We start from the raw sequence: 27186 nt of genomic DNA, 5'->3' as shown, positions 1-27186 counted from the left end.
TTGATTTGGGCAACATTGTAACAAATTATTGTCAAATTATCATTGCTCTGTACATGCTAAGGTGAGTCCCATACTTGATCCAAGCATCGGAGAACGAGAAGATAAGGTTCTCATTAGACTAAGCCTTCGGCACTAACGAAAGTAGGGTGGCCAGTTCCTTTTTCTCGGCCGCCTTTACTTCAGCAACTACGCCCACCCAATATATTACACCCAGGGTAGAGGTAAGCGGTGTTTTTCACCAACCAGCTTAAGCCGGGAGTCGAACCAGGATACATGAACATAGGATACATACATGCTACATATATTCTAAAACACACACAAACATTGAAAATTATTTTACCAAAAGCCTCTTCTAAGGCTCGTAGAAGCAAAAGTACATGGTTATTACGTTACAGAAGCATTAGTTGCAAAAAAAACTTAAACAAAAGTTTTCAAAAAATCAAAAGTAGTGAAGTTTTCTGAATGATATACAAAAACAAGCCAATAAAAAAAATATAAAATGACACCTACAGTTTTACATATCATTATCCGGGTTTTTTGTCATATTATGATCTTTGGGGCTAGTGATACGTTACTTAGCATTCCAATGTCGTCCGATACAGCGCTCCAAGACATTTTTCAACCAATCCTATTTTTTTCGTCTTTTGAGAGTATATGATGCTCTAATGTTTATGGTACTAGTATAGATAGCTATATTTAACCACATTGGCAGCTATTACTCACTTTTGTCGTTAGATACTCTTCGTCTTATAAAGCAGCAAAGCAGAAGAATGAGCACCAATAAGAGCAAACAACCGGCAACACTGATTCCAACTTTAAAACCCAATGAACTTCCATCAGATACGGCCACAGTAAAATTGAACATAAATTGCGTTCCGGAATAAGCGGACGAGGAAAGAGTAAGCGTATAAAATCCGTTGTCGTCAACAGACACCTAAAGACAATAGCTACGCTATACATTTTGCTCGTGTTAAAATAACAATATCGGTATTCAAATACAATCTCTGAGTATCTTAGTGACATAGTAGCCTATGAAATGGGCCTAAACCACCTATTACTAAAAGCAGACGTTTACGTTTTCGGGTAGCAGTGACAGAAGGCACGATGCACCTGACCGTTACAAATCATTATTGAAAATCAAATTCTGTAAACAACTTTACAGAAAATTGATCAAGGAACAATCTGTAAAACAGCTGATGGAAAGCAAACGAGTTGAATCTGCTTCTGTTATAAAAATCAGAAAATACACACTAAATCTTACAAATGCAAGTTTTTATTTTAGTTTGATTGCAATATAACTTTACTAAAATAAACCAACACGCTATATCACAATGCATGGCCCGGCCCGACCATGAGTAGCATCATTATACCTCAAGCTAACATTTTCGAATGTTTTTTGTTGATAAATTTACAACGGTTGCCATGGCAGCCTATAGCACCACGATCAGTTGAGTAGCCCAACACTGTGATATCATTTTAACAAAAAGTCTATACCACAAAATCAAGCAGTAATCCAAAACGAATTTTCTTACGCAGAATCATTCTAAAAAGAATTGATTTTGTGAAGCTGAAGAACAAAACAAGTGACTTCTTGCTGAGAAGCTACCTCGGAATAGAAATTTGAATTTTGATTTCAGAACTCTGGTTTTAAAACGATTCAGCAAAGCACTTTATAACTTTAATCATCATGTCACTTACCTTTGTTCGTTTAAATGAGAATCTCTGTTGGTCCTTTGGCACAGTGGTAGAGGTCAAATACATTAATGCGTCATTTTTCACCATTGAACCTAAAACGCATGCTTTTTATTGCGTTTAGTTGATGTGACTTAGCAATTTTTTGGCTTATGTTTCAAATCAAAATTTTAAGCGTCGCTCAAAGCAGACATTAACAATGCTAAAAAACGTAATAACTTAATTTTATTAACCTTTATTAGACCTACTACTTTTCTTATTCAAATGTATGAAATCGCTCTTCCCCTCAACGATACTAGCATGATCCACCAAAGTAAATTTACAACAAGGAAGCGTGTATTGATGAGGTATATTATTCTTATTTTGCTGTATGAATGTGAAGCCTGGACGGTAAACAAAGAAACGCAAAAGTATTTAAATGCCGCTGAAATGTGGTTCATTCGAAGAATGCAACGAATATCATAACTCAGCCACAGAATATATAAATGAAGACATTCTAACACAAACCAATCAAACCACGACTTTCTTAAAGAACATCATGAAAGGACAGACAAGCTTTTCTTGCCATATCATGTGGAAGGATCAATTAGAACACACTGCTTTTTGTGAAAAGATTAAAGAAAAACGGGCTCGTGGAAAACAGCGTCTCACTTTTCTCAATAACCTCAAGGATCATTCCCACGTTCCAACCGCAACAATTCTTCATACAGTTAAATACCGGGATAATTGGTAAGAACTGCGCATGAACGCCTAAGCCTGGAACAGGCATGATAAATAAAGAACTGTTAACTGTCAATAAATGTTGATTTTAACAAAAAATGCTAGTTTAAGAAGTAGTACATCGAAATTTTCTTCAACTCCAGGAAACATCTCAGCCAAAAATGTTGCTCTTGTGTGTTGCTGAGGGTTGGAAGTGGAAGCAAGAGATTAACAATGGGATATCGCTGTCCTTGAACTATTATTCATTAAGATAAAAAAGATAATTAGTGAACTGGAAGTTACCATTTTTCATCAAAGACACAAATTCAGCTTTTGGGTTGGAAAAAAACGTCACACTGCAAACTCCTGGATCGGGTGGCTTCCATTGACAAGAAAAATCAGCTTTGGTATTCCTATCTTGATAAGGCTCGTCTACAAAATAAATAGACACCTTTTTACTTTGATATGTGATAGAAATATGCTACAGATATGCTACATATGCTAAATATGCTACAATTTATGTACAATTCGACCGCTCTTCACATAAGAAAACACTCAATTTAAAAATGTATCCAGACCCAGTGGCCAACCGCGCAAAACATGGAAGACTAAATTATGTGAGAATTTAGTGGCGCTAACCGAAAACCTGGAAATATGAATTTTTCAGTAGACTATTGTTTCCAATGCCATTGAAGAAATTCAGTGTATTAAGCTATTTTTTTTAAAGTTTTCCGCTACACGCAACAGTTATACGCTTTGACAAGTTTGTGAAAAAAATGCAGCACCAACCATATCACTGAAGCCGATGTAAATAAATCCGTAAAAGATTGCAATAAATTCAACCGGTAAAAATGTAACTTTTTCTGATTATTTTTGCTCCTATAATGTAACCTATTAATTCTTGATTGGAAATGGAAATAATAATAATTGGAGGAAATGTAATAAAGCCGTATAATATCCTGAAAAGATGTTTTTAGTTCCAGAAGTTTATATTAAAACAGCGAAATGACATAAGTGGATGTTATCGCGCATCAAATTTGGTTAAATTTTGCATTAAACATGCTATTGTGCTGTTATGGGTGTCGCGAGGCTACGTTGAAGCCCTGAGAGGCCGCGATGCAATAAAGGTTGAACCCCTGTTTTGAAGAACGTCGATTGGTTGATCAAGCTTACACAACCAACGCACGTCAGCAACGGCTCAGTTGGTTGCAGGGATCGATTTCACTTAAAATTGACGGAGCAACCATAACAAAACTTCGATTAAAGCAAGTGATTATATTGTTACTTGGGGGTAGTGCTATGCCAAAGGCGTTTGGATTTGTTCAGTTTTACTGTTTGAATCGGTACTACAACAGTTTCTAACTCAACGGGAGCCTGCATTAGTTTTTTTTTTAATACTGTTACCATGGTGTAACATAATATTTAACAGCGTAAACATTCGCGTTTAAATTGCTCAAAGTGACAAAAACTGTGTGTTCCTCACTATACGGCGAAATGATCTTGCGACATCGAGATGGCAACGAAGGCATCTAGGTAGGCGGACAACATTTCAACAACATAGGATACGCACACGACACCGTACTAATCGCCACATCAAACTCCAGTTCATAAAATTTACTCCTCGACATAGTCATTAAGCAAAGCGAGAACCTTGGACTTAACTTGAACGCAACAAAACCTCCTGCATGGCTATTTCAGCAAAGGAAATAATTGCTGTATGCAGAATGAAAATACAGAAAATACCCGTTTCGCAAGTAGTTTCAACTATCTGCGGTAATGATGGGGCGACTGCCTGGTCAGAGACACCGCGTCCATGTTGGAAATTTTCAAAAACTTTTCAACATGGACAAACCAGGATTTTGTAAATTTAATAAGAACAATGGACGATCGATGGTTGTGGAGAATCACGGTAGCCGACGCCTTATTCAGGCAGGGCCGATGATGAACAACAATAACAAAAATAACATTCATAGAGTCTTGTTACTACCTTTTGTCCTCACTTGTGCAATTTTCTTGTAAAAAGGTAGAGACGGTCCCAAACTTTCTTGCTGAGACTCGGGGAATAAAATAATTGTAATTGGGCTTTGGCACTAATGAGGGTAGGGTGGCCCCTTTCTTTCGGCCGCCTTTTTTTCAGCAACTATGCTTATCTAACTTATTACATCCTTGGTAGAAATGAGCGGTATTTTTAACTACTAGCTAAAACCGGGTATAGAACCAGAATCACATTATTTGAAAGCCGGCGTCTCATCTGCTGCGCCATTCCACTCATAATTTCAGGTAGTTGGATTATCACAGTGTCGAAAGTACAAGATACAAAGGCTATAAAATAAGTAGTCCTAAGATCTACTAGTACTCATGCAGTCGTATGTGCTTCAATAGGTACAGCACAGAATCAGAGAAAGGATGAACTAAAGTTGTTTCAACGGAACTGCCGCACGTAGCATATTCGGACAAGCAACCAATGTTTGCAACATTACAAAAACTGTGCATCATTTCTGAAACATAATTTTTTAATCATCGAGAACAAAACTTAAAACGTCTAACAACTTAAATTCAACACCTAATACAAACTTACAAACAACGTCAATGTATATCCTTCTCTTAAAGCTTCCAAATCGATCAGTTGTTGTGCAAGTGTAATTTCCAGCATCTGATGAACTTAATTGCGTAAGGCTGAGTTTGGAAGTTGCAGCAGAAAAACCGTATGGACCTTTCCACCGATATGTCGCATCCAAATCAATTCCATAATCAACAGAACAAGACAATTCTAGGTCTTTACCTCGTCTTATCTTCAACACATTGTTCTGAAGGTTTGCATGAGAAATCTTTACTGATACTGATCCTGAAAGGTGATGAAAAGATGATCTTTTATGCTAAGTTCACATACAGTAAAGTTTGAGGTTAAAATATGTTATTCTAAATCTTCATTTCATTCCATGGTAAGCACATCTTTTCTCAGCGTTGCACTGCAGAAATATTGGACTTTATTAATCTTGACGCCAACAAAGGAATCAAAGAGTTTTTTAATCAAAATCGTTTTTCACATAACATTTGCAGGTGGGTTGCCAACACTAACCCTGAAAGCTGCCTTTATGCTGAACTTGAAAACTTAACATTAAAATTGAAAAATTAAAGTCAACTACAAACAATGAATTTGGTGTGAATTGAAATGGAATAACACGAGTTCGCAAATACTCTACGCATTCGAACTAAAATAGAACAGAACTAGTTTGCAATCTTGGTTAACACAAAATGTGTTGATTAAAATTAACGAAAGTCATTTGTGAGCACAATAAAATAAAATACTGGAGACCAAGACAATTTGGCGCGACATTGTTGACCGCAAATGATTTGTCAGTACAGGCACAATTGCCGCAAAGGGTGTGTTCCATTGAGCACTATTTGTTACGCGATATTTTTGGCATAACAAAGTTGAATTTGTATCACAAAATATTTTTCACACTGGTAATAAAGTCCTGTTTTCATGCACAAGTGGCATAACATTTAAATTAAGAAACTGCAAGCTAGTGACCAACCAACAGAATCAATTTAAACTGGAAGTGTACTTACTCAATGCAACTATAGCGCATTTTGTTAACCGCATTTTGTTAACCCAATACTTTCGAAAAACGTGTTTGGCCTTTGTAGTTTTAGTTTTACGGCACTTTCTGCGTTCTTAAATTCTCATGCTTCCAGTTCATAACAAAACAACTTTCGCTTTCAGTTTCACACAGCACTGACGTTTACGATTAAGTTAGTTTGAGCCAGAAAAAATAAATTTTGTTTCTTACAAGATTCCTTTGTTTTGTTTTAATTTAAGTTCCTTTTTGAACACTCCTAGAATGTCTGTTGATTTTATTGTAGAAAAGCGTCTCGGACGGAAAAAAATAAAATTGTTTTAAATCACAAGATATATATTGGCCTAGTCTGTTCATGGAAAAATAACTTTTTCGGAAGTTTCTCAAAAAGCCTCACGGGAGATGATCTGATTGCTTACATCGAGTAAATATTGTACCGGACTTGAAGTAAGAAAAGCGCATTAATACTATGTTTGAACAAATATGCAAAATAGATTGCGTTTGAGAGTAAAAAAAAACTGCGATAATATCATTTTTGATTTAAAGTGTTATCCCAATTTTTGAATGACCCTACCAAGCAAAGTAACGAAAAAAATATGTAAATATTAAAAACAAACAAATGTAAACTACCAACAAACAATAAAGTTAATATTGAAAATGCGATGATCAATCAAGCAATGTCCGCACAAACTACAATTGATTGATTGAATCTTTATTCTCGGACTGGAAAAGCATCTCAGAGAGCCTAATCCTGGCGGTTCCGCATAGCCGACTTGTAGAGGCTTTTAACCACTGACGCAGGGCCAGTCACCGAGATTGACAAAGTGAAGTTTACGATTGTTGACGTGTTGTTGCTGGGGAATTATTCCCTCCAATAGGTGCCGCTGAATGGAAAGTAGTCCTTAGAATGCCTTGCTCAAGTGCACACCCCGAGAGTCGAGCCAGTGCCGCTTGACCTTAAAGCTTCTTCGTTCACAAAGTCACGAGCTAACCAACTGAGCTATCGGGGCGGAATAAAACAGCATTGTGTTGGTGGAGTGAGATGGGGTACGTTGCACGTGTAATTACTTTAGTTGACCAAAATATAGCCTAATCGGTTGCTGTGTGAAATTGCTATGTGAATATTAAAACAAAAGTATATTTCCTCATTTCAGCATAAATTTACTTGTTCGGTTTCATTTTCTTTACACTAAACTAATTTCATTTCGTTTTGCGATGGATAACACGCAAGAATTTTAGAACACTGAAAGTGATGTACAACTCAAATCGCAAGGGAATCACATCTGAGCTAATCCTAAAGTCACATAAAATATGATAGCATTACGTAGTAAGTTTTTTGCCACACATTTTACGCAACAAGAAAACATACTATTGACTCCATCAAGTAAAGCGAAATTACTGATATTGTTAACTATATTTATATTTAAAAGATAAGCTTATAATATGTTCGATAGCTTGCCCTTTGTTGTTTTCAATAATTATTTGTTAATGTCATAATATTTATAACAAAGCAAAAAATATCTAAATGTGCTCAATAGAAAACAGACTTAGCAAAAAAAAGATTATAGGTGAAATTCACCCAGTGACAATTTGTCTCTGCGACAAATCAGCCTGGGTTGTTAGTCTCGCACCAAGTTGGCCGCGCCACGATGTCGTGTACTCAAAAACAGTTATAGTGGTTTGCTACGGTTGAAGTGCACATGACAAAACTTTAATAATGTCAATGCACAATGCCAGCTAGATCACTTTATCAAAATGTACATGTCAATAGAATAGAACAACTACACAATTCAAATATATTACTAACTAGTTGTTGGGACTATAGTGAAAACTGATTTACGACCCCACTTTGTTCCAATACTATTTGTCGCATGGCACTCCACTCCTGTGAAATTGACATCAACCCTTTGATTGAATGAGCAATGACCGTTTGTAGCTTCAACAGGCCCAATGTCGCGGTGGTACATGTCGCCTTCGAAGAACTTCCATGTACATTGATGGACAAGTGGATCAGCGTCACTTGAACAATTCATGGCAAGATTCTCATCAGATCGAACATAATATTTTCCATTCAAACGAACTAAATGATCAGACTCAGTGAAGTTGATAACAGCAGTGACAGGACGGTCTGTAAAACAACACAAGTTCAACAATTGCCTACTAGTGTCACTGCAACGAAAGAACAAACAAAGCACTCCCTAAAACAATACATAGCTTTAGGTTACTAAATAGTAAAAACAAATACCCGTTATTCAGTTGATTTGACAAAAATGAAAAAACTTTAGCATAAATATTAAAAGCTACCAACTTGCTTCGTTGAAGACTCAGCTACAGTTGTTCCATTAATCTTTTTGCTACGTGAGCTTAACTAGCAAAAGAAATGGCTTGGCGATACTCTATCACTTTGGAACAGTTTGCTGACTACATTGAGTTGACAAGAAACAAATACACTTCAGTAGAAGTTACAACATACAACAAAATACAATAACTAACCACAATGATCACAAGAGTAGTTTTTTATTGAAACCAAATCATATTTACTTTATTAGTCTGTCATTTTGGCCCTAGTGTAACTGTTTAGTGTGTCATTATGACTATTTGGTGAGTTTGGTAAGTATTATCAAATTGATTATTTTGTGTCCAACATGTGGACAGCTTTAAATATGATTGACATAAAAAATGAAACACATGCAAAAACTTTGAATTGTTTGTGATGAAGCTTTTGAAAAAATATAAACAAAAAACAACATTATTGAAAAACAGGTTTAGCCATACTCTGTGTTTATCATCTACTATGATCTCATAGATATTGCTATGATGTTTGATGACCCAGTATGACGTAAAAACTTACATTGTCCTGTCTGAGGTTGGGCCTCTGTCATCCACAAGTTCAGTGTTCCACCTGAAAGAAGTTCAAACATTTTGTTATAAGGATTCTCTTTACAATAATACAAGCCAACCAGCCAAAAGTAATGCAAAGACTGAATAAACAATCAAATTATTCGCAAGTATTAAATGCTAGCAGCGATCTTTCTAAGAAATGACAATGCAGTAGATAACCTATTTTTGAAATTAAAATAAATCTACTATATCACACATCTAAGTTAAGATGGTCTGGTCATACAACAAAAGAAACCAGTCAGTCCAGCACAAACTGATATATGTGTAATTATATATCAAAACTTGTCTCAATAGGAGTTTAGTAAAATGACTCATTACAAATTAGTGTTGTTTATTCTATTGCTCAGAGGTTTTCCACAAGTAATAATTTGCTGATTTCAACTTTTTTCTCATATTATTTCAACGTTTCTTGGTAGTAAGCCATAAAAAGATAGAGAAATTTACAGGCTGCCGGACAGTATTTGTCACAATCAATGTGTAAGGCCTCGCGTCGGGCTGCTTTGCGTCTTGACAGAATGTGCTGTTTTCATTATGGAATTTTGAGCGATGTGTTATTATCGGGTATTGACCTAAAGTAACCTCTGATGACGAAATCTGTATTATGTAACGTGTTTTCTACAACCTTCGGCCCTACGTGACAATCTCGAGTCTTCTTTAAACTTGCTTGTTTATACCCTTCAATGCTACGTGACCGACGATGAGTTCGTGTGATGCAACACTACGTAACCTTCTCGAAGTTACTAGACCGAACAAACCTTCTATAAATAGTGGTGTAATTTGCGTAATGGATTATTATGATGATTATTATTATGAGTTGATTATGAGAGTTGTGCTATGAGTTGTGGATTGGTAGTTGATGCAGAAATTATTGGTGATTGAGACTTGAAGTAATTGAATACAAGTAGATGAGAATTGGTGCTGATATAAATTGTGTTCGAAATTAGAGTTATTTGAGAAGCCGTTCGTTAAAGTTCTTCAAGAAGTCAGATTATCATTTCACTAGTAGAATTATTCGACATTTAATTGACTGCTTTTCGGTTTGACCCATTAAACTACGTCATTGAACCTTTCCAAGTCTTTTTCCTGGTAAGGGATAGAAAGAAATCGTGACATTCTGGGGGCTCGTCCGGGAATATAACCGAAAAACCGAAGAATACCGAAGATTTATTGAAAGAATAATAAATTAATGTCAAGATGGCGGATACTGTCAAACATGAGATGATTGAAGACTTAGGGAGCATGGCTGAACGAATGGGGCTGACTGGTAATGAGAAGTCTCAGTTTGTGATGGAAGAGTATCACAAGATAATGGACCAAAAAGCTCAGCGAAAAGCTGAGCTTTAGAGAAGATAGAAGAGTTGCTCGTGCAATAAGGAAAGCACAACTTGAAGCTGAAGAGAAGCAAACACAACTTGAAGCTGAAGAAAAACGAGCACAGCGTGAAGCTGAAGCTGAAGAAAAACAAGCACAGCATAAAGCTGAAGAAAAACAAGCACAGCGTGAAGCTGAAGTAAAACGTGCACAACGGCAGTACGAAGCAGAAGCTGAAGAAAGAAGAGCGCAATATGAATTGGAAAAGTTAAGAATTGATTTAGAAAGACAAAAGCTGGACATTGGTGAGCGATCTAATTCTACTAACGATAATGCTCGAGATGTTATTGTGGCGCAAGTTAGACGTCCAGATTTGCCATCATTTGTTGAAGAAAAAGATGAGTTGGATAGTTATTTGTTAAGATTTGAAAGATATGCTACAATAGCCAAATTGGAGAAGTCAACGTGGGCTACCCAGCTAAGCATGTTATTATCGGGACAAGCTCTTGATGTATATTCAAGACTTTCGCAAGAAGAGGCCATGAACTACGACAGATTGAAGTTAGCTCTGTTAAAGCGATACAATTTTACCGAGCATGGATACCGTCAAAGATTCCGTGAGGCAAAGCCTGAACGACACGAAAGCCCAGGTCAATTTATTGAACGTTTAAGAAACCTTTTGTTAAAATGGTTTGAACTTTCGGGGGCCGAACAATCATTGGACGGATTGGCAAACCTTATAGTTAAGGAACAATTCACAGATTCATGTTCAAAAGATCTGTCTGTTTATCTAATGGAGAAAAGTCCAAAGACTCTAGAAGAAATAGCCAGTGTGGCAGAACAGTACTTAGTTGCTCATGATGAGAAGTTGTCGACTGAAGAAACGTTGTCATGCGATAATGACGAAGAGCAAATAAATAATTTTAAAGGAGGTGCTGTTCCAAGAGATGTACGTTGTTTTAATTGTAATGGTTTAGGTCATAAGGCTGTTAACTGCCGGAAGAAGACTAAAAGAAATCATCAGGAATCGAGGAAGTGGTGCAATCGTTGCAATAGGCAAGGACACGAAGCGAAGGAATGCAAGGACAAGTCGTTTTCCCTATCCAATCAGTCTGGAAAAGATAAAGGCACTGACGTTTATCGATGCGGTTGTGCGTTAATGATTCCTGAACCCACGCTTGAGGAGGAGAGACCGGATGAAGATGTTTGCGAAAAAATAATACCTGAAGATTACCTGCCAGTAGTGGATGGAACAGTTGGAAACAAAAAGGTAAAAGTTTTACTTGATTCTGGTTCTACGGGTATAATGGTGAGGAGAGATTTGGTTAAAGACAGTCAATTAATGGGAAAAACTGGAATTGTGATGTCGATAAATAACACTTCAATCCAAGGACCGTTAGCGAAGATATATATCGAAACTCCATATTGTAGTGGGACTGTGAAAGCGTTATGTTTACAAAACTCTTTAGTTGATCTTATAATCGGAAATGTTATTGAGAGAGATTCTGAAGTTACTTGTTATTCTTGTGGCAAGAATGGTCACTTTGCTCGAGATTGTTCTGCAGATAATCAGCAACGATCTCACGATGACGGATACAATGAGCGCGAAGAACCGAAGAGAAGAGGCAGGTGACGACCATTTGGAGTTTGCTATAGATGCGGTAGACGCGGACACTTCGCCAGGGAGTGCGTTGCTGACGGCGGACATTCGGAAAACAGACGTTGCCGTGACAACCACTGCTACCGATGTGGGGAGATTGGACACATAGCCAGGAGCTGCCCTTTTGATGAAAAGGCTTGCTACAACTGTCATAAAGAAGGTCATCTCGCCAAGGACTGTCCGGAGAGGAGGTGTTTCCGATGTAAGAAGATGGGTCATCTCGCTTGCCGATGCACTGAAGATGTTGAGGACGTTGGAGACTTTCGCCGAAAACGTGACTATTGTTTTGAGAAAAGCTATCGTTGGTAGATCATGCAACGATGGACTTATGAGAACTGTTTTATTGAGTAATTAATTGTTTTGTGGTGTGTTTTGTATTGATTGTGTTGTTATATTGTTTGCAACAATATTCTAAGGGGGGGCGTATGTCACAATCAATGTGTAAGGCCTCGCGTCGGGCTGCTTTGCGTCTTGACAGAATGTGCTGTTTTCATTATGGAATTTTGAGCGATGTGTTATTATCGGGTATTGACCTAAAGTAACCTCTGATGACGAAATCTGTATTATGTAACGTGTTTTCTACAACCTTCGGCCCTACGTGACAATCTCGAGTCTTCTTTAAACTTGCTTGTTTATACCCTTCAATGCTACGTGACCGACGATGAGTTCGTGTGATGCAACACTACGTAACCTTCTCGAAGTTACTAGACCGAACAAACCTTCTATAAATAGTGGTGTAATTTGCGTAATGGATTATTATGATGATTATTATTATGAGTTGATTATGAGAGTTGTGCTATGAGTTGTGGATTGGTAGTTGATGCAGAAATTATTGGTGATTGAGACTTGAAGTAATTGAATACAAGTAGATGAGAATTGGTGCTGATATAAATTGTGTTCGAAATTAGAGTTATTTGAGAAGCCGTTCGTTAAAGTTCTTCAAGAAGTCAGATTATCATTTCACTAGTAGAATTATTCGACATTTAATTGACTGCTTTTCGGTTTGACCCATTAAACTACGTCATTGAACCTTTCCAAGTCTTTTTCCTGGTAAGAGATAGAAAGAAATCGTGACAGTATTGTTATTAGGCATCATTTAAGAGGCCAATCAAATTGGACGACAATCTTGTTGCATTTTTTAAAATTATGTTTCTTGCAACTTTTTTCATTTCCTCGATATGTTTTTGTGCTGTGCCATTTTGTCGCTAAACAGATAGTGTTTACCTCCATAGCCCTATTGATATTTAGTCAGTCGCGCTAACTGACAAAAGGTCAAAAATAAAAGCTGGGTATCATTCTCAACATCCTGTGGTAGCCCAGCGCAGTAACCAAAATAAAGCAAGTTATTTTGTGGTGAATGTTGTTTGCATAAAACATGTTTATGAACTGTCTTCATAAAATAACACCTTATTATAAATTGTCAATTCGATAAGTATTTTGACATAATTAATAAACAAATCATTTGCACATTACAAATAAAATGCAAAAATAAAATAAAAAAGTTTTACTTACTTAACAAACTGTAAAAAACAAGGTTGACAGATACTTGGAATTTCATTTCATTGCTGTTCACATCAATTCAATTTACATCACAAAATAGCTACAAATATGCATGCAAAACCTGTTATAAAACAATTACATGCAGTTATAGCAGTCATACTCTTTAAGTACTATCAATAATTACCTAACTGCAAAGTCACCTGCTACAAAACAATTAGAAAAATTACAACGACTCATGTAGATTAGAAGCATCATACTTTTACAGTTGTTCAAAAACAAATACAAAGACCTCAAAACTTAGAATAACGTTTTCACACATGCTCATAGTTGAATTGTCATTTCAAAACATGTTGTTGAACCGTAATTAAAGGAAAACTTAATAAGGCAGAAAAAAATCTGGAACCCACCAGGACCAACCAATATGCGGCAGCATACAAAAGTTGTTCTGTATGATACATATTGAACACGTGTCACAAGTAATTTTATGGAACCAATTAAACTAGGTTAATTGCTTTGACTGACACTGATTGTTTTCATTATCTGATAAAGTTATAAAAGTTTCTGTGTGCTTTGAAAGAATGTCTGCAACTCACAGCACTAAAAGCATTCTTTATTTTCTTAAAAGTATCTAAATACAGTACCGTACATGCATTTGTGGCACTCTTGCCATTTTTCAAAGTGGGCTACGGCCATGCTTGCATTATAGTGGATGCCACACTTTTTCTTGCATATGAAGTTGTAGCAGTAACGTTATTTCATCCAGGCACTGCAGCCATTGGACAGCTATCAAGCGCTGCAAGATTGGCATTTCTATTTTGAAATCGGTAAATCGAGCAGTGATGTATGATGTGTTGTGCTGATCGACATACACAGGATGACGATTCGGTAAGACCGCATTAAAGATGCCACACTAACAGTGTGTAACACCCGATCAAGAAGAAGGCCATTTGACGAATCGGCATGATGAGACAGAAAAAGAAAGATTATAAATTACAAAAACTCATCAGCCTAAAAATTGCATTATTGCATCCATCTGCTTATTATACAAGTTGCTAATGTACGTCTGGTACCATGTCCCATCAAAATTGTTCAATTTTAAATCTCAGGTAGCGCATGCAAACAATTTATTTAAAATTTAATACCTGATTATTTATCAACAATCAGACCTTCAATATACAGCTGCAATTTATAGACCTACTCATGGCACATATCCTGTTGCAGTTGCTTTAGGTCAGTGGTTCTCAATCTTTTAACCCTTTGCTTTTCAACGTTTTTTTGGAAGTTAACTGCTCAAGGGGGGGCCATTTTTGGATCAAATTCAATCAGCTGTTACGAGTTATCCGCTGATGCTATTTCAACAGAAGTTGCACTGGTGTGAAAGCAAATCATTTGTCTATAAGTTTGAAAACTCATTATTTTAAAATTTTATATGTTAAACTTGATATTTCAATATTTGCAAAGGTACCCAAAAACGACAATTTTGATTTAACTTGCCGCCTTTAATTAACCGTGCTAATCCGATTTCATGCAAACTTCTAAATAACAAAGAGCTCGATCGAACGCACGAAGTGTGTGTGCGGTGTGCCGAATCATTGCATTGATTAGAATTTACGACTTGCGAGCAAATCTTATTGTAAGCTACTCAGTACTCACTGATTCTAAAATAGTTACAATCAGAGTAATATTGTTATACGAATTTGAAAAAAAACAAAACTGCGTTTGTTGTCTTACATTTTTGTCCTAAACTAATGCATTCCGAAACTCATGGCTAGCTTCTAGTTTTATGGAACCAAATTTCTCATAAGTAACAGCTTAGCCTGCTTGAATAGCTGTTTACATCTTCGTTTGTCTATTTTAGGTCTACAATTGAGTTTGTAGTATGAATATTTTTAGTAGAGAGAAGACAATTGAACAAGTTGTTGAAATAATCTGAAATTTCTAAGTTCAAATTAAGTGCTTTTGAAATTGTGGATTTGTGTCAAGTCGCATCACAAATATCATGCAGGCCACATCATAAGTCATTTCGCTTACGAGTGTTTATAAACATGACTCATAAATTACATCCACAAAAAATACAGCATTTACATCAACAAAGCTAAGTTCGAAGCTCACTTTTTATTGAAGATTGTGTCAATCAATTTGAAAATACATTTTTAGTCCGCCAGCGTGGAAATAATGCAACAGCGAATTGAGGAACATGCGTAAACAAAGGAAATGTGAAATAACCCACAGTCAGCAAATCTACATAAATTTAACCTTTACAAATGTTGAATCAATGTAAAAGGACTGGATTGCTTACTGGGTCCTTATTGTTTGAAGCACTAAAAATACGCGTAAAAGCGACAACGTCAGCAAGGCAGTGATTATGTTTCTGGCCAAAAAAAAATAACGTTTGACTTCAAAGATAAAAATGATTATAACGAAGCTTCAAAGTTTGTCGTAAAACATTTTACTGAGATACAATAAACATAATCATTTTGTGCCAGATTGTGAGAGGACTTCCTAGATTCTTTCCAACGATTTGCATGATTGCAAATTATTTTCTATAACTTTACATTGCTAAAAAATGGCTTCTTTGTTGAAACAACGTGGCTACAATTCTATAAAAAATTCTTAGGCCTACTACATTGAAGTAATGAAATTTTTTTTGTGATTTTGCCGATGACGTTTTACAATATCCGAGAAGTAAAAAATAATAATGATAAATTATTTTACAAAACCGTGGTTTGCAAGTGCTTCACAAAAAATTGTTGGGGGAAAATTTACTATTAGACGTAAAACGTTTGTAAAAGAAATTTGTCGGTTTACGTATTTATAATGTTTATTGCGCTGTTATCGAATTATAAACTGCCTGTAGGCTATTGTCTACCTTTGTGGTTGCCGGCCAGCTTAGAGCAGCATGCAAACTAAGCGTTTATGGTATTTGCATCGTGTTATGATTCTCGAAAATTTCCCACAAGGTCTTTATTTTTATCGTGATATTTTGTGCCTCTTCTGTCCTAAACTTGAAGTTATTGTGCAGCACTATCCACATCGGTTTTTAGACTCAGTCTTCATTGAAAATCTTTTGTGTGGTGCATCATTTCAAGTAGTGTCTTTCCCTAAACTGTTACACAAATCGCCCAGAACCAGGTTGATTATTATGTATCTTACAGCAGTTGAGAGCCCGTTATTGTATGTGTGGAATTATTACTGTAGATGTCTGACTAAATTCATGCCAAAGTCGAGCAAATTCTGCTTTCGGGATCCTTGCCGTTATTTACTGTATTTTTTGTTGATAAGTTTAGGCAGCATTTTTCCAAGATAAATGAAGACATCGGTATTGTTCGTCACTTAGATTTAGTTTTCTCAGCATTATTTATTCATTCTTTGATCCACTAGTTTGTCCCACTTTTGGTATAATCGGATCGTTTATAAATGGCGGGTCTTCACAATAGCCGGCCTCTTATACATTGGCGCAACGTATTCAGATGTTGAATCAATGATGAAGAAAGCTGATTTGTTGTTTGTCTTATGTGACGCCTAAATTTATGCCTCGTCTACAGTACAAAATATTTTGTAATGTACATTGTGTACATTGTACATTTTGTTTGTAGGCCTACATTACAAAATATTTTGTAATGTAGATGAGGCATTATCATCTTTATTTTGCGCTCTTTGGAACAAAACACAGTGCACTGTGAAACAAAAATACAGGACATAACAACAAGTAGGCGACATAAAGCAGTGAAGGGACGCCATCGAGTTAGCTGCTACGTGTAAATGGAGCCTATCTCATAATTTTGAGTGTATCTCACAATTACTGTTTGCAAAAACGCTATTTCTCCGGCTTCTCCCAAAAGCATTTGCAGTGATACATTTCCTCAATTGCAAGTTTTGTCAATGAGAGCATTTCCATAGAACGTTTATTTCGAAACCAGGTTTTCGTGTCTTTATCCAAGAAAAGATTTCTTATTGTATACAAGATTTCTTATTGTAACGTTTTTTATTCGTCAATGAATATTATCTGCTTGAAACAACTGTTTTGAATAGTTTGTGGCCTCCATAGCCTACTATTTTGATCGTGGATTGCTATTCTTCTTTGTAGAGCTGATAACGCAAAAAAGCTTGCTATTATTGTTTCTAATTAACAGCTTTACGATCACTGGCTTTTCTTTGTAGCATAAGAAATAACGCGCTTTGTATTATTGAGGTCAAACCAAACAAAAGAAAGCAAGAGGATGCTTCTCTCTGCTCGCGCATATCGATGCACGAAGCAATTATGAGCTTATGGCTTGTCATCGCAATGTAATCCATTTCACGCTTTGCTGGAAGTTAGCTAGAAATAGCAAAAATTCACCAAAATCTTGAATTTACAAGAAAACTACACAACTTTTAGCATCAAATTTAATATCATCAGATCCGCCTGGCAATTTTAGGAAAAGTCAAGAAAAACCAAGTGCATGGCGTTACTGTGCTTCAAATAATTAAAGGAAATATGAGGGGGGGGCCAAATCTGGCCTCCCTTTGAGGAGCAAAGTGTTAACAGTGGGGGACCGGCAAAATTTTTAAAAAATGTTCGTGGACCGGCAACCAAAGATCGTAGTGAATGGAATGAATATTTGTAACAATTTGTTAACCAAAGTTGTCGTTGCGCACCATAATGCAAGGTTTTAGCATATGATTTGTATTCAGGACAAAAATTGGAATAAAATGGCAATCAAATCAACTCAAACAGAAAAATGTCAAGCCATTTGCATACAAAATCAATGTCAGTGGGAAATTTGCCACTGTTACGCTGCCAAGTGCCAGTAGCCTATGTGAAGAAAACGAGATATCAAAAAAGTTTCTAAAACACGTAACTCTGTTTCGGCATCCAGGTGATTTCTTTGCTTTGTTATTAAAGCTAGAGATGAAAAAGAATTGTTGTTTCTAAATAGCTAGTTGAAACAATTAGATCAAATCGATTGTTTTGAAAGTTGGGCACGAGTTTGTTTGCAAGACATAACCAGAAGTGTGACAATGATGTTTTCCGAATCTCGACTGCAACGTAGAAGAACATCATCATAATCCATCGTCGGTTTGTTCCCCACTAGTGGGGGTGGCCGATTGTTTCCGCGCAGTAATTGTTTTAATCCCTTTTCTCCATTTCACCCTGTCCCTTGCATCTTCCTCCTTCAGTCCGAATTTTTTAAATTCATCCTTCACTTGTTGTTTCCACGTTCTTCTTGGACGACCGCGTTTCCTCTACCCATCCACCTTTAGATCTAGTGCCTTTCTAAGAAAACTTCCTTCCTCCCTCCTTATCACATGTCCATACCATCTTACTCCATTTGCCCTTGCCAGTTGGTCTATGGTCTCTCTCATCTCTAGCATATCCAACAATTCTTCAGTCCTTTTTTCCCTTCTCGTTTTCACCCCACACATTGCTCTCACCATTGACCTTTCCGTTCTTCTCAGGATTGCCAGTTCACTCTCTCTCAATACCCATGTCTCGCTACCATATAGCATTGCAGGCCGCACACAGCTCCGATATACTTTTCCTTTCATCCTTAGTGAAAATTTTCTGCCATGCAACATTTCCCCACATTCCCTGAACTTTGCCCAGCCCAATCTTGCCCTTGTTGTCACCGCTGCTTCACATCCACCACTTCCATTTATCCGATCACCCAGATAACAGAAGTCTGTCACTGTTTCGATGCCATGGCAGAACTCATCATCATGGCCTTCCACTTCATTCCTTCCTTTACTGCATTTCCCACAAACAAAACAGTTTGCCAATCTTGTTGCGGCTCTCTTGACATTAGCACATCTTGCATGTACCCACTTTCCGCATTCCTTGCATTGCATTGAATTTCTCATCACTCTCTTGCCACATATTTCACAGGGATCTACTTTGTTCTCAACAACTGTTCCTTCTGCTCCACTCACCATCACTTTTGTTTTTTCAACATTCACCTTCATACCCTTGGTTTCAAATGCTTCTTTCCAACATAATAACAACAACATAATGTAATTCAATCTTTCTTTTTCATGAAGATTAAGGTTGCATGCGTTGACATCATCGATGTTAACGTAAAATGATCGTCAAAATTGTTAGTCAACTCTTTCAAGTGTTGACTCACAATGCTCAGCACCTCTTTTTACTTTTTTCACCACTCCATTTCACCAGTATTTTCCACAGCAAATCGACTTGTCTTCATTCCATTCCGAAGGGCTGTTTTCCGCATAGTCTTTGAAAAACAAGTTCTTTGCTTTCTCAAACTCCGGTTCTGGCAAATTTCCATTGCAGGCCTGACTTTATCCCGGAACTTCAAATTTATCTAATTCCAATTTTTGTCTCCAACGACTTTAAAATTTTTCAAAATCAAGGACAAAATTCCCCATTTGGATATGTACTTCTGTGTTTCAAAACTTTTTGAAAACTACACGCAATCTATCACAAAAACATTATCAACGGCACAGAATTAGGTCATCAAAAAGTTCACCTTTATTATCAAACAATTTTATGTGGAGATATGTCAGTTTTACAGCTGTACATGTTTCACAGTACAATCACAATTTTACAACATGCTTATGACTCCACATTAAAATAAGCTCTGCAGAAAGTAAGATTTTCTGCGAACCGGCAAAAAAATTACACGGACCGGTACCGGTCCACGGACCGGCGGTTGAGAACCACTGCTTTAGGTAGCCTATAGATGTATTGTACATGCAGGCTACTTTCTGATATTCACTTCAGTTTGTTTTTATTTCTGGGTGGCAACTGACTTTGGTGACCTTCTGGTCTTTCGCTACTATCCTTGTTAGGTAAATTATTTATATTCATCATATTTCGTATATTTTTGTTTACTTGGCTGCAGAAAAAAATAAACTGAACATCGCAACAAAAATCAATATTAGCCAAATGTAGCAAAGGTCTAGATAAACACAGAAGTGATAAAATGTGAATATTTTAACATGCTTGCTACGGAAACAAAATATTCCTCTTCTCTTGGCTTCACTCCCACTTCAAGTGGGGTTGCCGGGCAGATTGCAGTCTTCCACATCACTTAGTCATCAGCATCTTCTTCACTCCCACTATTTCTATATATTTTGCCACACAAATTCCCTATCTTCTTTTTGGCAGATGCAACCTATTTCGTCCCCTAAACACTTCGTCCCCTGAAAAGATCGAGAGAAAAATAGAAGAAAGCAGAAGTAGCTGATCGGAGTTTTAGCAAACAATTTAAAATTTTCTTCTTGAATTAATCATTGAATTTTTATAGGCAGCTGTAGCGCCCTGCGTTTCACCTTAGGTCTTTTCAACTTTCCTTAGGTTTGTTACCGTCGTGAAATTTACAATTGTGCTTCGGGATTTTCACCTTAGGTCTTTTTAACTTTTCTTAAACGCCTCTTACCGCCTTGAAATTATCGTTCTGTTGCATATATGTAATGTTACCCAGTAAGTCAAGTAATTCATGTAGTTTGGCAAGTGTGCTTCGAGCTTCCTGAAGTATGATTAGGAATCTGCTTGCCTTTTAAGAAATCGTATGCCAATCAGCTAAACGCATTCTTGCAACCGGCACCTTTCAATCACATATGCGTAATTTTTCGTCTTTTCAACGTTTTAGCTTACAGATGCTTCATTCCTCAGCGACTATGTAAATCGCGTTTTGGCCGACCATTCGACAGACAGAGAATTTTACTCTTGGTGTAGGTAGTACGTTAGAGTACTGTATAATTTTGGTGCAGTTCACTATAATGTGATTTTGGTACAGTAGTGATATTAACTCTGGCTCCACTAGTCAACGTTCAGTGTGCAGTTTCCTGGGTTGGACTTATGATGTGGATTACGTTCTGCTGTGGAAAGACGATTGCAATCTTTTAAGTTATGTGGTGACAATAAAATCATACTTGTAATAAAGAAGCACAGACCTCGTTCTCGGATCATTTCTGCCACATTGTTGTGCCCAAAATGTCGCTGTAGACTAGTATTACAGCTAGGTATGGGCGGATAAGTTAAGTTACCTGTTGTCCGCTACAGCAGCCATCCTTAGCCAAGTGGATGAGAAACATTTAATATACCAATATACTAAAATATCTACACTAGCAACAAGAAATAACTTGCATTCATATTGTGTCAAAATTACAAAGTTCCAATGTTAGATGCTGATAGTCAATGATAAAAAAGCTTAAAGAGTGTCAGTCCACATTAGCAAATTACACTGCAAACAACTCTAATAATTAGATTACCGATAAATATTATCAACTTTATAAGGCTATTTAATAAGATTTAATGGTAATAATAAAACTGTAATCTAGCATTGAGAGGAAGAAAGTGAGGTTCGGTTTATCAACTATTATTTCAAGATACTTAGTGTGGACAACTGTTTTGGCAACTTCAGCAACGGCAACTCCAATCAGTGACTTGGGCGCTTCTATATTTTTTCTCTTGATCTTTTCTAGAGAAAAATTTTGAAATGTTTGCGGTATGATAACTCCAATCAGCAACTTCGGCTCTGTTTTATTTTTGGAAGTGGCTATTTTTCCACACTTAATGCCATGGTTACAATCAGGTGTTGCCAGAGTTGGGATTAAAGTTAGGAAGGGTTAAGGTAAGGATTAGAGTTAGGAATAAAATTAGGGTTTTGATCTTTACCCAGGGCTAAAAAAAAATTAAAAATACAAGATTTTGTTTTCAACAGCTTTAAACTTTTCTCAAATTAGGGCAGAATTTCTTATCTGGCAACACTATTGAGGTTATTATTACACTATATAGTGTAAACATAGCCACAGCCTTTATTTTTTTTCAATCTTTTTTGGGGACGGAATCGGAGGACGAAATGTTGAGTGGACGAAATAGGTTGCACCCCTTTTCAGCGGGTACCTCTAAATACCCATTGTCAGGCATTGTCGGGCATTGTCAGGCATTGTCGGGCATTGTCAGGCATTGTCGGGCATTGTCAGGCATTGTCGGCTTTTCGGGGAGTTGTGGAGCATTGTAGAGTAGCTACCTTTAGGCATTGTTGGGAATTTCCAGGCATTGTCGAAGACTGCCAAGCATTGTCGATCATTATCAGTGGTTGACGGGTTTGTTGGGCATTATAGCATTGTCGATCATTATCAGTGGTTGACGGGTTTGTTAGGCATTATGAAACATTTTCAGGCATTGTCGAACATTTTCAGGGGTTGTCGAGCATTTTCAGGGGTTGTCAGGCATTGTAGAGTAGCTATACTTTCAGGCATTGTCTATAATTTAAAGGCATTGTCTAGGATTTCCAGGCATTGTCGATCATTATCAGTGGTTGACACATTTTTTAGTTATTAGGCCTATAGAACAGTTTCACTTTTCAGGCATTGTCGAACATTTTCAGGGGTTGTCGAGCATTTTCAGGGGTTGTCAGGCATTGTAGAGTAGCTATACTTTCAGGCATTGTCTATAATTTAAAGGCATTGTCTAGGATTTCCAGGCATTGTCGATCATTATCAGTGGTTGACACATTTTTTAGTTATTAGGCCTATAGAACAGTTTCACTTTTCAGGCATTGTCGAACATTTTCAAGGGTTGTCAGGCATTGTAGAGTAGCTACTTTCAGGTATTGTTGATAATTTCCAGGCATTGTCTAGGATTTCCAGGCATTGTCGGTGGTTGACAGGTTTGGTAGTCATTATGGAACATTTTCAGGCATTGTCGAACATTTATTTTCAGGGGTTGTCGAGCATTATCAAGGGTTGTCAGCCATTGTAGAGTAGCTACTTTCAGGCATTATCGGTAATTTCAAGGCATTGTCTAGGATTTCCAGGCATTGTCGATCATTATCAATGGTTCGACAATGGCTGACAACCCCTGAAAATGCTCGACAACCCCTGAATGTGTTCGAAAATCCCTGAAAATATTCGACAATGCCTAACAAGCCTGTCAATCACTGATAATGATGGACAAGGCCTGGAAATCCTAGACAATGCCTGAAAATTATCGACAAAGCCTGAAAGTAGCTACTCTACAATGCCTGACAACCCCTGAAAATGCTCGACAACCCCTGAAAATGTTCGACAATGCCTGAAAATGTTATACAATGACTAACAAACTTGTCAACTACTGATAATGATCGACAAGGCCTGGAAATCCTAGACAATGCCTTTAAATTCTAGACAATGCCTGGAAATTATCAACAATGCCTAAAAATAGCTACTCTACAATGGCTGACAACCCTTGCAAATGTTCGACAACCCCTGAAAATGTTCGACAATGCCTGAAAATGTTCTATAATGACTAAAAAATCTATCAACCACTGATAATGATCGACAATGCCTGGAAATCCTAAACAATGCCTTTAAATTATAGACAATGCCTGAAAGTAGCTACTCTACAATGCCTGACAACCCCTGAAAATGCTCGACAACCCCTGAAAGTGTTTGACAATGCCTGAAAATGTTATACAATAACTAACAAACCTGTCAACCACTGATAATGATCGACAATGCCTGGAAATCCTAGACAATGCCTGGAAATTATCGACAAAGCCTGAAAGTAGCTACTCTACAATGCCTGACAACCCCTGAAAATGCTCGACAACCCCTGAAAATGTTCGACAATGCCTGAAAATGTTATACAATGACTAACAATTTTGTCAACTACTGATAATGATCGACAAGGCCTGGAAATCCTAGACAATGCCTTTAAATTCTAGACAATGCCTGGAAATTATCAACAATGCCTGAAAATAGCTACTCTACAATGGCTGACAACCCTTGCAAATGTTCGACAACCCCTGAAAATGTTCGACAATGCCTGAAAATGTTCTATAATGACTAAAAAATCTATCAACCACTGATAATGATCGACAATGCCTGGAAATCCTAAACAATGCCTTTAAATTATAGACAATGCCTGAAAGTAGCTACTCTACAATGCCTGACAACCCCTGAAAATGCTCGACAACCCCTGAAAATGTTCGACAATGCCTGAAAATGTTATACAATAACTAACAAACCTGTCAACCACTGATAATGATGGACAATGCCTGGAAATCCTAGACAATGCCTGGAAATTATCGACAATGCCTGAAAGTAGCTACGTACTCTACAATGGCTGACAACACCTGAAAATGCTCGACAACCCCTGAAAATGTTCGACAATGCCTGAAAATGTTATACAATGACTAACAAACCTGTCAACCACTGATAATGATCGACAATGCCTGGAAATCCTAGACAACGCCTGGAAATCCTAGACATGCCTTTAAATTATAGACAATGCCTGAAAGTAGCTACTCTACAATGCCTGACAACCCCTGAAAATGTTCGACAATGCCTGAAAATGTTATACAATGACTAACAAACCTGTCAACCACTGATAATGATCGACAATGCCTGGAAATCCTAGACAATGCCTGGAAATCCTAGACAATGCCTTTAAATTATAGACAATGCCTGAAAGTAGCTACTCTACAATGCCTGACAACCCCTGAAAATGCTCGACAACCCCTGAAAATGTTCGACAATGCCTGAAAATGTTATACAATGACTAACAAACCTGTCAACCACTGATAATGATCGACAATGCCTGGAAATCCTAGACAATGCCTTGAAATCCTAGACAATGCCTTTAAATCATAGAGAATGCCTGAAAGTAGCTACTCTACAATGCCTGACAACCCCTGAAAATGCTCGACAACCCCTGAAAATGTTCGACAATGCCTGAAAATGTTCTATAATGCCCAACAAACCCGTCAACCACTGATAATGATCGACAATGCCTGGTAATTCTAGACAATGCCTGGAAATTCCCAACAATGCCTGAAAGTAGCTGATACTCTACAATGCCTGACAGCCCCTGCAAATGCATGACAACCCCTAGAAATGCTCCACAATCCCCCAAAATGCTCCACAACCCCCGAAAAAGCCGACAATGCCCGACAATACCCGACAATGCCTGACAATGCCCGACAATGCCTGACAATGCCTGACAATGGGTATTTAGAGGTACCGTTTTCAGCCTTCCTCGGTTTCTACCAAAACAGGTAACCAGTTTACAATATGGTATGGTTGCAACATACTTCACTTAACGACGCTTTCAGATAGAAACAAGCCTGGCAACTTAAATAAAATTTGCTTAAACAAAATTAGTTGAACTGTAAATCTGCACATAGCCTCCTAAGTAGGGTCACATTATTACTTCGACTATGTAGACGAAATTAAAAGTTAACTAAACCAAATTATTCTCAGCTCAGTATGCGTCTATTAGCAATATTGAGCAGAGTGTAATTTTTGAGACTCTGACTCCATGAAACCAAACTCCACTCCACTCCAACTCCAAAAAATGTCAGAATTTTAGACTCCAAATCTACCCCATTCTGAATGAAATTAGTTGTAAGTTAACATATTGCAAAGCTGCAAGATAGATGGGCAAACGACTTAGCAAAACAAAAGATGAAATTTGCGGGAATTATTTTGAGAGGATCGGCAGGACAGCTACATCATTTGGTTATTGAAGGAATGGTGGAAGGAAAGAGGTGCAGGGAAAGGAGACGAACATGGGGAGATGACGTAATACAGTGGACTGATTTGTCAAGCATTGAAGAAACAAAAAGAGTAGCGGAAGAACGTGACTTATGGAAGAAAATGACAGCCAACCTTCGGATCGGAGACGGCACGTGATGATAATGAAATCTACCCAACTCTGAATGAAATTAGTTGTAAGATAACATATTGATTTAATGAATCCTTATCCTCGGACTGGGTAAGCTTCTTGCAGAGCTTAATCCTGGCAGTTTTGCATATTCTATAAAAATATATAATACAAAATAATACATACACAATAATATTAGTCAATGCATAAGCCTAAAACACGAAATCGTGTGTAAAAACTTTTTGTCAACTTTAGTAGCATGTGAATGTTTTCAGTTTTCTACAAACTAGAGTATACAGGACTTATTTGATTTAACTAAAATGCAAAGATGCTGAACCAAACTCTAAAATCACTCCACCATAAACCTTTGTACAAAATGAAACTCCGAATCCACTCTATTTTCTGAAAATCGGGCAAACTGAATTTGAAGCTCTGCTCTACTCAACTCGATGCGAATGCTATTCAGATAAGTTGCCAAATGCCAATCGTTTAAAACACAATTTATTCTATCCACAGAAAGTAAAAGGCAATCTGAGGATGACATGTTGTAAACTTATAATTTAACTACAGTAGTTGAACTGCAGTGAATTTGTAAAAACTCTAATCATTGATACCAAAATGAAAATAAAAACAGCGTTTTAATAAACAAAATTTAGAGATATTTTTTTAATTGACAACTTTTCACCTTTAAGCTATAAAAACTAAAGTTTATAAAAATCTTGTAATGGCTGACTGCATATGATTTTTCGCTACTATCCTGATTGAGCCATAATTTGAAATAATGTTAGGCTTTCACAATGTATAATTTTGAGAGTTCTGTTTACTCCGTTGTATGGTGTTGTTGAAAAAATAAATTGACTTGACTTTATTGTTACCTATCAATTGTAGCTACAAAATCAGACAAATCGTTGCTTGACTGGTGGCGTTTTTGCAGTGAGCATGAAAAAATGCTAATGAAAAATAGTCTACTGATTAATTTTTTTTATAACAAACCATCATGCACTTAGAAAAATATGCGTTTCACAAAATTAAAGCATTTACTCATCTGAACTTACCTTGTGATAGTATTTTATTAAGTTTGCTGTATCAGCCAACTGTTTTATTGCTTGGCAACACTGTCAAGTCTCAAACTAAATTGGGGTATGCCCCCAGTCCATTAAAGTGTTCTCTGAAAGAAGTGAGCCACATTGAAAGGACCAACTCAGTTCTTGGCAAAAACGTCTGCAAACGTGAAATGAATGTAGACAGGT

At 37.0% G+C, this 27186-nt stretch overlaps 1 protein-coding gene across 1 annotated transcript in view; it reads right to left on the bottom strand.

Moving 5' to 3' along the window:
• Positions 1–13467, bottom strand: part of LOC145780540 (uncharacterized) — a 30575-nt gene extending 17108 nt beyond the window's left edge. Inside the window, exons 1-7 of the mRNA XM_082592167.1 lie at positions 13357–13467; positions 8824–8874; positions 7780–8100; positions 4970–5236; positions 2695–2823; positions 1699–1787; positions 724–934 (exon numbers count right to left, since the gene is read on the bottom strand). Of these exons, the coding sequence (XP_082448293.1) occupies positions 724–934; positions 1699–1787; positions 2695–2823; positions 4970–5236; positions 7780–8100; positions 8824–8874; positions 13357–13402 (1114 nt within the window). The 5' untranslated portion in view covers positions 13403–13467. The remainder of the gene's footprint in view (positions 1–723; positions 935–1698; positions 1788–2694; positions 2824–4969; positions 5237–7779; positions 8101–8823; positions 8875–13356) is intronic.
• Between the last annotated feature and the right edge of the window lie 13719 nt (positions 13468–27186).

Source organism: Aplidium turbinatum, chromosome 12 (assembly GCF_918807975.1).
Source record: "Aplidium turbinatum chromosome 12, kaAplTurb1.1, whole genome shotgun sequence".
NCBI classification, from domain to species: Eukaryota; Metazoa; Chordata; class Ascidiacea; order Aplousobranchia; family Polyclinidae; genus Aplidium; species Aplidium turbinatum.
The sequence above is the reverse complement of the archived record's forward strand: the minus strand, read 5'-3'. Positions and strand labels throughout refer to the sequence as shown.